Here is a 12,736-nt window from a genome sequence, read left to right as displayed (position 1 = left end):
AGTCTTTTCCTTAAACAGCTGGGCACTGAAGTTTTTAAAAAACATTAATCAAGCTGGAGTAGACAGAGTAAGGAGTGCATATGTTGGGGAATATTGGGGAGCTACGGATTAATACAAATTTGCAGTAGGACAGAGTATATGGGATTGAGACAAAAATGTGTGTGTTCATGGTGATGAAGGAACATGTCACCCAGTGCGGTGCAACAGTGTGGTTCAATGATGTGTTTGTAGTAGTTTTTGGACAACAATGGAGCTCTATGGCACAGAGGAACAAAATATATCAGGCTTTGGATCCACACACAATACTTGTTATTAGGATCAATTCATTGTTGGTTTGGGTCTTTTCCTTGTATTTGTTACAATAAAAATATATATACAATTTCGCCAGCTTTATCTTTTAAACATCTCAGACAACCTTTTACCATTTTCAGCCTCCTACACGTTTTCCATCTCAAAGAAAAAAAAATAAAAGTAGTTCTGAAGGATCTACCTCTGACATTAATAGAGGCCCCAGAGTCCCGCCCCCCTCCCTCTTAAACCCTTACTAAAGAGAAAGAACACAGAGGGGCCAGGAAGCAAAAACTGCTTCATTAAGTTCTCACTGCTCATCAATGAACATGTTAGCCCCATACATGGCTCTTAATCCACTTGTGTGGGTATTTCATTTACACACACACACACACACACACACACACACACACACACACACACACACACACACACACACACACACACACACACACACACACACACACACACACGCACACACACACACACACGATCGCGCACATACACTTATGCACAAGTACTGCAAACCTCCATGCACAAATGTAACCGTTACCCAGTCGTGGGCTCATACGCACCTGTAAACACTCATGGACCCATAATTTTCTAACATACACAGAAACATTCTCAAACATGACAGGAATACGCAGTACCCGGCCCAGACTACTTCCTGCAGACATACAGTAAACACACACAATTTTAGCTATCAAACTCACCACATGCATATACAGTACATAAACATCCACCAATAACCACCTACCCCCCACACACACTCTTTCACACACACTCACATACATCTTCACATCTTTTTCACACACTATATAAATACACAAACCCACCCACACACAGACATATACAAACACACTCACCCAGTGGCACAGAGGATTAATCCCCTGGTATTTCCTGCAGGCCACCCCTACAGAGACAAATTCACTAAAGGAGACAATGTTAGAAAGAAAACATTTAGACCTAATCCCACTCCTGCCAACACACAAAACCCTACACACACACGTCCAGCAAGATATTTGTCTGCAAACTGGCTTTGAGTTTGAGGAAATTGTGTTGGTATTGTTTCCTCAAAACTCAAAGCTCCTCTTGTACAATGTCTTGTCTTTTTATGGCTTCAGCTGACAATTATCTTCATCACTATTTAATTTCAATTAATCAATCATTGAAATGAAAAAGGCCAACCACATGTAATCAGACTGCAAAGTTATGTTTCCAAAATTCTTACCTAGTGGGACCAGCAGCCAAATCCCCAAGCCAAAATATTATTTTTATATGCTATGGAATGAACAAAAGCCAGCAAAGTGCATATTGGTTTTACCTATTAATTGTTGCAGCACTAATTTGTTCAACCAAGAATTCTTTTTTATAATCAGCCATAACATCAGTTCACTTAACACTGCAGTGTGCTAGATAGGACACAGTTCACATGGGAATGCAAGACACACAGTCCTTAATCCTGCACAGCTTTATCTGCGTTAGATTCAACTCAATGATTAATGCATTCAAAGTGCTCATTAGTGAATCAATAGTTTGGTCTTCAGTTCAATTAATGCATCCGACCATAACCAACTCTCTCAGAGAGCTTTCACAAATGTGGCGGAGATCCATTCTGAAATGTCGATTTACCTTTTAACCTGCGTTAGCAGATTTTTCGTCACTTGGTGGCAGCAGAAACAAGCTCTAAATAAAACTTGGACTTGATATGACAAACTTGCTAGCAAACTGTTGCTTATTTTCTCATTCACCAGAATTAAAGCATTTGGAATCATGTTTCTGGCCATGAGGAGAAAATTCACTCTCCTTTTTAGCTCTGTTTTGCTCTCTACCAACTCCTAAGAGGAACATCTGGTTCTTTAGTATCTCAATGCTCCTCTATGTTCACCAAGTTTTTGCTAACTTTGCCTGGTCTATAATTTTGTTGGTGTTGAGCAGGTAGTATACAGTTGGTTTTTAGAGCTTTTTTTTTTTTTTTTTTTTTTTTTTTTGCTGGAGCAGCCTGAAACAAAGTTGCACACTGGAAAACGAAAACAATGAGCTGAAAGACACCAAAACTTTCTACAGAGGAAATGTAGAGTTGCTTGATAATTCTCTGTGGTTTCATCACTGAGCAACACCTTTCACATTACACATAGGTATTTGAACCATTGTTAATATTGTATTAATATTAATTATAACAGCTTTAAATGTTTTCTAACTCAATTTAATTGAATTTATTTACATTTCACTTCACACACGTCTGTATATAACCACTTGAGGCTATTTTGGAACATAACACTGAGTCACTAAATGACTGTGCATTTGAGTGTTGTCCAGCAGAGCTTAAGTGTTCCTAAAGTAAAACTTAACAGCATTGTACACTATGTTCTTGCCTTGTATAAAGTCACATTTTCCAGTTCCCTGTCAGCACACTCAAGTGCAACAAACAGGCCATGATGCATTATTTATTTTTGATCAACAGAATATTTCCTATATATGACATCAGGATTTACTGTGAAGCCAACTAAGAGAGCATAAGAGAAATTATATCAAGTTTTAGTTAGATTTGTAATTTCTACATTTTTTATTGTAGTTTTATACTTAAACATTTTGTGCTTTAAAATAGAAAATCACATGAAAACACTCAAACACAAAAGGCATAAAGCAGTTAGTAATAGTTAAAAGAAGGGTTTGGAGTTTTTGCAAATCAGATATCATGATTGGATATCATGACTATTCAAAAACAAAGTGATCCAGGACTAACTGTCATTTTGGCACAACAGCGATGACAGGCTGTATTACACCACTGACATTATCTCCCAAAAGACCACAAAGTTCATACAGCAGGTGTTGCTGCTGCACCCACTTGTGGTCCCTGAACAAACTGCCTTCACATTTATAGTTATACACAGACACTTGTTCAGAGCACAGTTATTATCCCATATTATTAAATATAGGAGGGCCTGCAGAGGTGATGGAGGGAGTGTGTGTGTGTGTGTGTGTGTGTGTGTGTGTGTGTGTGTGTGTGTGTGTGTGTGTGTGTGTGTGTGTGAAGGAGATTGTAATGTAGTAAAGGGAGGGTGGGCATATTTCCAAGTCTAATCAGATCCCTCATGGGATTTGTTTTAGAACCTCTTTAACCTTGACCATTTCTGTCTCCTTTTGTAAACCAGAGCCAAGAGTGGACAGCGTGGCACTTACACAATTAAGAAGATTAAGCTGTGTCAGGTCACTGTCCTTGACCCAAGTAAAGATGGGTAAACAGCTGAGAGGGATCAAAGCCGGAGTGTCTGTTTCAATGGACTCAGTACTAAAAAAAAGATTCAGCTGATAGAAGAAGGAAAAAAGAAAGTGAGGAAATATGTAGAAAGACAATTTAAAGAGAAAGAAAAAAAACATAATAGAGGTTCTTAGCACACAATTAAGCAGATGGATTGATAGAGATAGTAGATACACAGAGATAGATCGGTAAGAGTGAATGTATTAACAGCAGAGGGGTGTGTTCTGTCATCCTGGCTGACGTCCTAGAACCTGCTGGATGAAGGGGGAGTTCATCTGTTGACAGACAGAGGAAGAACACACTCCAGCAGGCCCCCAACACACACACAGACATGTACACACCCTTTCCCACCCCCATGACTCCCATCTGTTGAAAACAATACAGACCCAGGCCCTCCCTCCCTTTGCAGAACTCTCACATGTGTGTGCACGTTTTCTTCTGTTCTCTCTCTGCTGTGCAACACTGTGAGGAAGGACTGTCCATCCAACACCAGAACACACTGACCCATACAAACAACGATAATCCCACAACAGTACACAGTGTAAAGCCTTTTGGGTTTGCTAGACTGGCTCTTTGAAGAGCTGTAATTTAAGAACCGTTAACGTGACAACCTGTGAGATCCATATTTTTAAACATCAAACTAGCATAGGTGGTAGATCCATCTGTAGATCCACTCCTTTCTGTGTATGTAAACCACTCTGGCTATGACTGCCTATGCCAACTAATCATTTCATCTTCTATTTATGTCAAACAAAATGCTTTTGTGCCAGAAAGGTTAAATGTGCAGCAGAAAAAGAGCTGTTCAACATTAAAGATATGCAAATAAAATAATAATCAAATAAACATAAGAGCGCGCAGTACAATACTTTGTTGAATTATTCCCTGACTGCAATGCACACCCTGTGGCTTTGACATTTTAACATAGCAGCTTTCTGAAGGGTACATGATACACACATATGCTGAACAGCATATTACCCAACAAAGTGGGAGGTAAGTGATATAACAAGTAAAATGGTAATGTGGCATTGTTTGTTAATACTTAAGCTGATTAAAGACACGTGTTGATCGTAGTACAATTGTAAGAGCTTAAACTACTGCATTAGATTAATGATATAAAGGTTCAAAATACATTAAAAGTGACTGCAATCAACACCTGAGACTGATCTCAGACTCTGACTTGCCGCAGAAGGCAGCTGCTGTCAGTGAAAGGCTATAAGAGCCCACTGTATGCACTCTGCCCTTTACCAAGCGGCATACAAAGTTAGCTTATAGCTTTTTTGATGATTTATCATTTAAGTCATTTTTTAAGTAAAAAAAATCCAAATATTTAACATTACAGTAAATTGAATATTTTGGGGTTTTGGACTCTGTTGATTGGAAAAGAAAAAATCTGATGATATCACATTTTTAACTGTTTTCTGATGTTAAATAGGCCATAAGAATAATCAAGTCATTGGCGGATCAATCAGTTATGAAAATGTTTACTAAATAATAAATTAGTTGCTGCTTTATTTGCCATATCAACTTTATACAGTGATAATACATCAATGGTGGGTCCGCTTGTTTCCGGTGCCCCCAAGTGGCCAAAAACTCACTAATTGCAGGTTTAAAAATAGAAGTCACAAGTCAATCTAAAAAAGTTTTATCATTGTCAAGGAAAGTATCTTCTGGGTCAACTCACATTAAGAGGTCACAGCAGAGGGTCATCCAGGAAACTGCATTCCTGGATCTGGCAGGTACTCAGCTGCTTAACACCACAGTCATCGTACTCACTGCACCATCTCACTGCCCTTGTGAGCCACTATTGCCAACAAATTAGCCATTCAGAGCCAACGTAGACTAGCCAGAAGCGAGGGCAACTGCAGGTAAAGTGCTTATTCGCCCCAGCTGAATGCCACCTCCAGGCACAGCAACCATTAAGTGCCAGCGGAGGAAGATGCACAGCCCAGGGAGAGGGAGATGCATGCTAAAGACCCTCAATGTGTTTGTGGCCAGACAGCCAGCCAGCCATTGACCGAAAACGCTTTCTACTTCAATCAAGAGTGATTTTGACATTTGGGTTTGTGTAGCTGAAAACTGTGTGCATATCGGAGTCTGTGTATGTGAGGTTGTGTTTGCCAAGACACTGTGCAGTGGCTGCATTTACAGGATTAATGGTTCTGTTCATCAGCACAGACCCACTATCGGGAAAAGTCAAACTGGCAATATCCTGGCGTCTGTCTGTGTCCGTGTTTGCGTCCTGATGTGTTTATCTCTCCCCCCTGTTTCACTGTCTGTGCTCATGTAAGGACTATCACTAGCTGGGCATTATACAAATATTACATTTATTTCCATTGTCATTTATACTGACAATTCTCTTGGCAACTTCACATGAAAATGTTGGGACATTTAAAGATCACAGTGTTTCATATATCCAGTATAGGAAAAAAATTATCAGCACAATCAAATTTAATGTCACCATGAGTATGATACAAAGACTCATTGAAACTTTATCTAAATTTATAACAGACTAGTTGTAATTTGTGCAAAATATAGATGCTCCATATCAATCTTGTGAGAAAACCAACAAATGAATAAATGTATTTCACAGTCAAGGAAGAGACTGAATTTAAACGCGACTATGAGTCTATAGCCTTGCTAGTCGCTCTGTCAGGCAGTGCTAAGGCAGTGTTGCTTTGAGCTAAATGCTAAAATCAGTATACTAACATGTTAACAATGACAATGCTAACATTTTGCTGTTTAGAAGGTGTAATGGTTGCCATGTTTATCGCCTTAGTTTAGCTTGTTAGCATGCTAAAACAATTCCTTATTAGCACTAGACACAAGGTACAGCTGAGGCTGATGGGAATGTCATTAGTTTTTGCAGGTATTGTGTCACAAACCAAAGTCCTGGACAAATTGAATCTTTAACATGGTGGTGTCGCTAGAGGAAACGTCAGAGAATCAAGAGAGTCAATACGATTCATCCTCCGGGGACCATGAATGTCAGTACCAAACTTCCTGGCAACCCATTTAACAGCTGTTGAGATACTTGAGTCTGGACTAAAGTGACGGACCAGTCAACAGACAGATCAACCGACTGACGACCGACATTGGCATCCCTAGAGGCAAACTGCTAGCGTGACTAAAAATAACGTTATTTATCTCAACCAACTTGGAGCTAATTAAGTGGTTGTCCTATCAATAAGCAGCATTTGTTTTCCCTATTATAAACAGGAAAATCACTGAACGTCACTGATGCCAAGTTCAACAAGCAGATGGATGAGTCTTAAACTAAGTAAAATGGGAAAAAAAACAACCAAAAAAAAAACACTGAAGCTGACCCCAAAATCCCCCATCATTTATAATACATTTAAAATATGAACTGTACCGTGTTTTTGCTTTTCCTTTGTTTCCAAAATGGGAAGATGCAGTAGAAGAAAAATTTTACCCAACTGAAAACTGTGGTGAGACACCAACCTAGTCCACCCATTCTCTCCTGAAAATCTCCTCACGTCCTCTACTGTATGACTGCTGCCACTCCTTGCTCAGTGTCTCCCTTCCCTCTCTAGCCTGTCCTTCAAAACCTGTAACCAGAGGTAAAAGACCTTAGTAGTTAGTCGTGGACTGAATCCTGGGACGGTTGCTGATCTGATCCAAGAAATGGTAAATTTTCCTTCAGTTTCAGTGATTAGAAGTTCCCTTAGAGTATAGTTTAAGTCATTCCTAAATGCATCCTTCCCTCTCTTGCCTTTCATCCCTACAGCATCCCTGCATCATCCATCCCCTGTTTCTCTGGATGCTGCAGGTTCTTCAATTCAAGCTTAAAGAAGGAAAAAGCTTAGGAGAGGGGAGAACAGAAGTGGGCGGAGGTGGTTGGGGGGGGTCAGGCAGAGCCGTCTGGTAAAGAAGGAGGCACTTATAGTGATGGAAAAAGGAGGGGGTCTGAAATTTAATGTAAAAAAGAGGGGGATGGCTTGGAGGGATTCTTGGAGCAGGGAGTTAATAATGAATATGAGATGTGGTAAGTGGAGTAACAGCATAGTCCCAGCGATCAAAATGAAGCAGTAAATACAAATTCTGAGGCAAGTACATTCCAGTTGATGATAATATGACTGCCCATTTAGTGTCAAAGTAACAGGAGGAAAAGATATCCAAGAGAGAGACAAGGTACATGAAAACATGAATGAACGATATATTAAAGAAAAAAAATCAGGGAAAAAGTGAATGTATGTGTGCTGGGGAAATAATTGTAATCAGTGGAGTGTGCTGGTGTATTTGTAGCCGTCAGGGGAGCCCTAATGAAGATTGGCAGTCTCAGACCAATCGAAAATGGTCTATGGAGCCTCTGAGCCTGTATGCACTGGGAGTAATAAGTTAGCTTTGAGACAAAGGACCAAATCCATGACTTAAATTAGAAAATGAACTGCATGTTCGGTTTCCCTTGTTCAATAACGTGAAAGGCACATGTAACAAATTGCTCCAAAGATATTCCTAATTACCATAACATGAAAAGAAGAACACAAAAAATTATGTTTTATGAAAAGCAAAAAAGGTTTTAAACAAGAAGCCTGAATTACACACCTCCCAATAAGACAAGGGGGTTTATGATGTTAAATTCTGCTGATGAAGTCTGCAGTAAACCTCACTGTCATCATGATGCAATTTTTCATTCAAAGAATCACAAGAGCCAGAACATTTGGCTCTAGGTTCTGGCAAATGTTGCATTAGCTGAATATCCTTACAAACAATAAAGAGTAGCATTGTTTCAGATCTGCAATGTAGCTACACAGGAAGCTCCCTTCTTTGTTTTCTTTCAGGGAAACAAGAGGAGGAAGCCTCTGACTTTTTGGTGAAAAAACAGCAAGATAGGCCTAATGCCCTATTTGGGTGTATTCTTAACTGCTTCCTGTTTTTCTCACGGCCAGCCTTTTTCCACAACCTGCTCCACATCCAAAAATCCCAGCGAAGTGCTGGAAAGTGCAACAGTTATGCTGCAATGTCCAGGCTGCTCATCTTACTTTTTACAGCCAACTCTGCTGTAATGCAGTAGTGTATACACAACCTTTGCACTGACAGTATGGAACCCAGCAGGTTTAATGGAGGAAAAAGAGCTCATCTGCACAGACAAATTAGTACCTCTTGCTCTAAAATTGTTCATCATGTACCACATACCACTATTGAGCCGTACATTTATGCACTGCAAAATAAACAGCGAGGTTTTCAGGCCATGGAAATTTAAGTTGTTGGGTATAACCCCTAAATGGAAACCACCTCAGACAGCCACTCTGGTATAATGCACTTCTGTTTTAATTTTGGACAAAGATACATGGATATAATTTGGATTATGCCGGTTGAACAATGCGTTTCAGATGACAGCTGTTGAATATAAATGTTTGGCGTTACACGAATTAAGTTATTCAAAAACACAAATTAGTAATCCTTATGCATACATCTCAGAGCAGTAATTACTCATTTATGCACTTGAAATTTTTTTTTCCCACGCTCCAAGCTGTCAGTTAACAAGCTAGCTAGCTTGTTTGCTAACCTGACAAAGAGTTTCTTTCAGAAAGCACACAGCATCTGTAGCATTGACTCTCACAGTTGTGGCAGGAGTTGAGAATACTATGACTGCCACATACTCCAATGAGAGCTGTAGAGCAGTTACCAGATATTCTGTGCGTTGCTCAAAGACAAGTTGGTGAAGTTGAAGCTAAGAACTCAGGTGAAGGCATGGTCTCATCATTAGACCAATCCCCCTGTATGGCTGTTAAAGAAGATTACACAATACTGGCAAAGGGACAGAGACGTTCCACAGAGGGCGTGGGGACAATATCATGCGCACTTCCTGCCTCTCTGCAGTACAAACAATGGACTGGTTTCAAGTCTCATTCTGGCAACGTCAGGTCTGTTGTCCGTTCTAGGAAACTAGACAAGAGGTTAAGGAGTTAAGGGTCATCAATCCTGGGAGAATAAAAGGGGAAGTGGCTGGTCATGGTTTTAATGGGGGATTGACAGAGATGTTTTGGTCACAGCTGGAGGTATACATTTATCAGCATCACTAAGACAAAAAAATCTTTCAATGCTGTCTAGGCTACTCTTACGTTTAACAAAGGAGTTACATTATCCAATTATTCCAAGAGCATCACATTGGACATTACTGTGAATCAATAAAATAATGTCAATACAAGTCTAATTCAAGTCAAAATTATAAATGTAGTGCTGAGCAGAGTTACTATTGTAAGTGCCACAGTCTCCTCATCACATTTAGTACAGACACAGTGCTGCAGTGCAGTTCACTGCAGATGATGATGAAACTGTGAGCTGGACTCACACCTTATTCCGTATTTCACATGTATTTCAGCTGTCAGCAGCAGAGTGCCAGCATTTAGCTCAGCTCCAGTAACATCATAAAGCCAGCTGATGCTCTGTATGCACATAGTCCCACAATATTAATGACATTTAGAGAGTATTTGCAGAGTCCGTTGGTTGTCACTGCTGCAACGGCAGAACAAAGTTAAAATGAAGTTAATTAATATCTAATTATAATATTTGCATTGTAAACCCATTTCTTTAAATATTAAATTTCATGTTACTGCCCCCCAACAAAGTGGCTGTAATTAATGTAGCAATTATCTCCTGCCCTTCCCTCTATTGATCCAAGGCAACCATTTTTTGGACTGAGAGCTTGGCAACTGTAAGCATGTGGCACAACGCCATAGGGGAATTAAGTGAAAGCTCATTTGAGCATAACAAGGAGACATTGCTCTATCTTAAATTGGCAGATGGAAAGAGTTTTTGCAAATTGGCAATCATGGGAAATTTAAATCCGGATTGGTGATAAAATGGAGCCCACAATAAAAAATCCCACCATAAGAAAAGATATAATCCAAGCTGTTAACCCAGAGCCTCTTTAGACAGAAGGAGGCACAAAGAACTACAAAAAACTACCTTGGCACAGGTTCAAATCTCTGACTGCATGCAAGTGATACTGCAACCTTAAACTATAATAATGTTATCGGATGAGAAATTATATAGAGGATTCAGAATTTGATGACATGCAATGGTAAAATCATGTGGTGCATTTTCCAGCACCATAAAAAGATCCCAAAGTTTCAAATGAGGTTCTCTGCACTGTTTCCAAAAGTATGACAACTAATGGTGTTCCTCCATAAATTTTGTGGATGAGAAGTGCACAAAGTACCCACAGTGACCATTTCACCTTTGGAGCAGCAATTATCAACTCATCTCAAACACCAAAGGCCTCTAAGAGGCAGTGACAATGCTAACATTGTCACTCCTGACATGCAGTCATTCAGAAGTAAAGTTGAAAACGGAGCCATTATAGGTTAAATCAAGGTTAATTCAAGAAGTTTGATGTTCTCTGTTCTGTATTCACTTAACAGACAAACCAGCTGAGGCTGACCCCTCCATAAGAGTCAATGGCAGGCATGGGTCCACCTCCAGTCAGGAGTAGACAGCCCCTCGTAAAACAGCCATCGGTTTCAAAGTTATTGCATTCTGCACAGCTATAAAGTAATTAGCTGTGCGGCCACCTCCGAGAGTGACACTTCTACATCAGAGGACAGGACAAAAGAGTGACAGAGAAAGACAGAGATACGGGGCAAATGGACAAAGCACAGACTGTATCTGTCTGAGATCAAACAGACAGTCAACTAAACAAGGCAAAGCATTGGTCATAAAATACCTATTAAGACAAAAACGAAATTATTAATAAAAGAAAGAGCATTTCATCTACACTAAGTGGACATTACTCTGTCCATAGAAAAGGATGAATAAAAAAGAGAGAAACACAAACTGTCTCTTAGATTAGTGGAATTTTACAAAGATCACCCAGTTACCACATACGACTGCGTACTGAATACGTGGTTTTCAACCCCTCAATAAACGGTGTATTATCATTTTCACATAACACCATTGACAGTCTCCATGCTTGCTTGCTGTTTGTCTTCAAGGTTTGATTTTCCAACAAACCTCATGAATGCAGCCCTTTCCAGCTGATGGCTCAGAAGACTGCATACAATAATAAGACTAGTCATCTGATACGATGGATGACCTATGTCAGGCAAATAAATAAGAAATCTCTCAAAGAAGTAGTAGCTCAGACGCTCATCACTTTCACTGGCTAAAGTGACTAACATCACCCGCCGTAGATTAGATCAACTGTAGCTAATTAACACTACTTAGCAACAGCTAACGTCACGTTTTGCGGTGTTGGTTACAGCTGTCGGTCAATATGGATTAGGCTGCCACTTAATCCTCGAGTGCTGATTTCCACCTTCTCTGCTAACAAAAATATACTTATACATCTCTGAATTTTAGTTATTGATAACTAATCATTTACAAATGTTGAACACTAAACCTCTTTAGATTCAATAAAGGATTTCAAATTCATTACATGGATTCAAAACTGGGTTTGGTTTTCATAGCTCACTCACATGAATGGAAAACAACCACTGCAAAGAGGAAAATAAGGAAAATAATCTAAACAACTATGGTATACTTGGGAAAATGGCTGGAGGTAGTGTTAGGCACACAAAAATTACTTTAATCACCTATAAAGAGGCCAAACCACCAGCAAAGTCTTCGGATTCAGCTTCAATAATTGGTGTGACTGGCCTCAGGATGAGAGTGAATCCCTGACCACCCACAGTTAAAAAATGACAAGTTGAAACAGCACTCACCAGCCAGAGGGACATCGCAGAGTTTTCTTTGAAGACACCTGGGGCAGTAATTCCCTTTCACAGATCCAAAACTTTCTTTAACACTTACCTAGCTTTTCTGGGATTAACAAAACTATGTTATTGTCCCTCAAAGTGGGATGCACTGACCAAAGAGAGCCTAGCAGTCTGGCCCTTATCCTGACATACTTCCTGAGCTGCATTGTTAGCAAGGAGAGAGGAAACACACACACACACACACACATGTACTATGGAAAGTCAGTGTCAGGAGATCGTAACATGGAAAGTGAGAATACTAGGAGCCGTTGTTTGCTCTCTGAGATTTTTTTTTTAACTAATATTTCTTGTACTGTCGCCAAGTTCAGTGTTTAGGCCGAGAGCAGACTGGGCTCTCTTTGACAGAGGAGACAAGGACAAATATAATAAATTTGATAACATGACAATATTAATATAATGTAATAAAACTGGTTCAATTTCTCAGTGACACCTAGCAGGTTCTGTAGTT

General features: G+C 39.7%; 1 protein-coding gene across 8 annotated transcripts in view; it reads right to left on the bottom strand.

Moving 5' to 3' along the window:
• The window catches only part of tns1b (tensin 1b), a 154,372-nt gene extending 142,007 nt beyond the window's left edge, over window positions 1–12,365 (bottom strand). For 7 of the 8 annotated variants that reach the window (XM_040148296.1, XM_040148300.1, XM_040148299.1 and 4 more), the window contains exon 1: window positions 6,921–7,055. In XM_040148296.1, coding sequence (XP_040004230.1) covers window positions 6,921–7,022 — 102 coding nt within the window. In that variant the 5' untranslated portion in view covers window positions 7,023–7,055. Of the gene's footprint in view, window positions 1–6,920; window positions 7,056–12,234 lie in introns of those variants that run through there. The other variant, XM_040148303.1, reaches the window with a different exon arrangement.
• Between the last annotated feature and the right edge of the window lie 371 nt (window positions 12,366–12,736).

Source organism: Xiphias gladius, chromosome 16 (assembly GCF_016859285.1).
Source record: "Xiphias gladius isolate SHS-SW01 ecotype Sanya breed wild chromosome 16, ASM1685928v1, whole genome shotgun sequence".
Lineage (NCBI taxonomy): Eukaryota > Metazoa > Chordata > Actinopteri > Istiophoriformes > Xiphiidae > Xiphias > Xiphias gladius.
The sequence above is the reverse complement of the archived record's forward strand: the minus strand, read 5'-3'. Positions and strand labels throughout refer to the sequence as shown.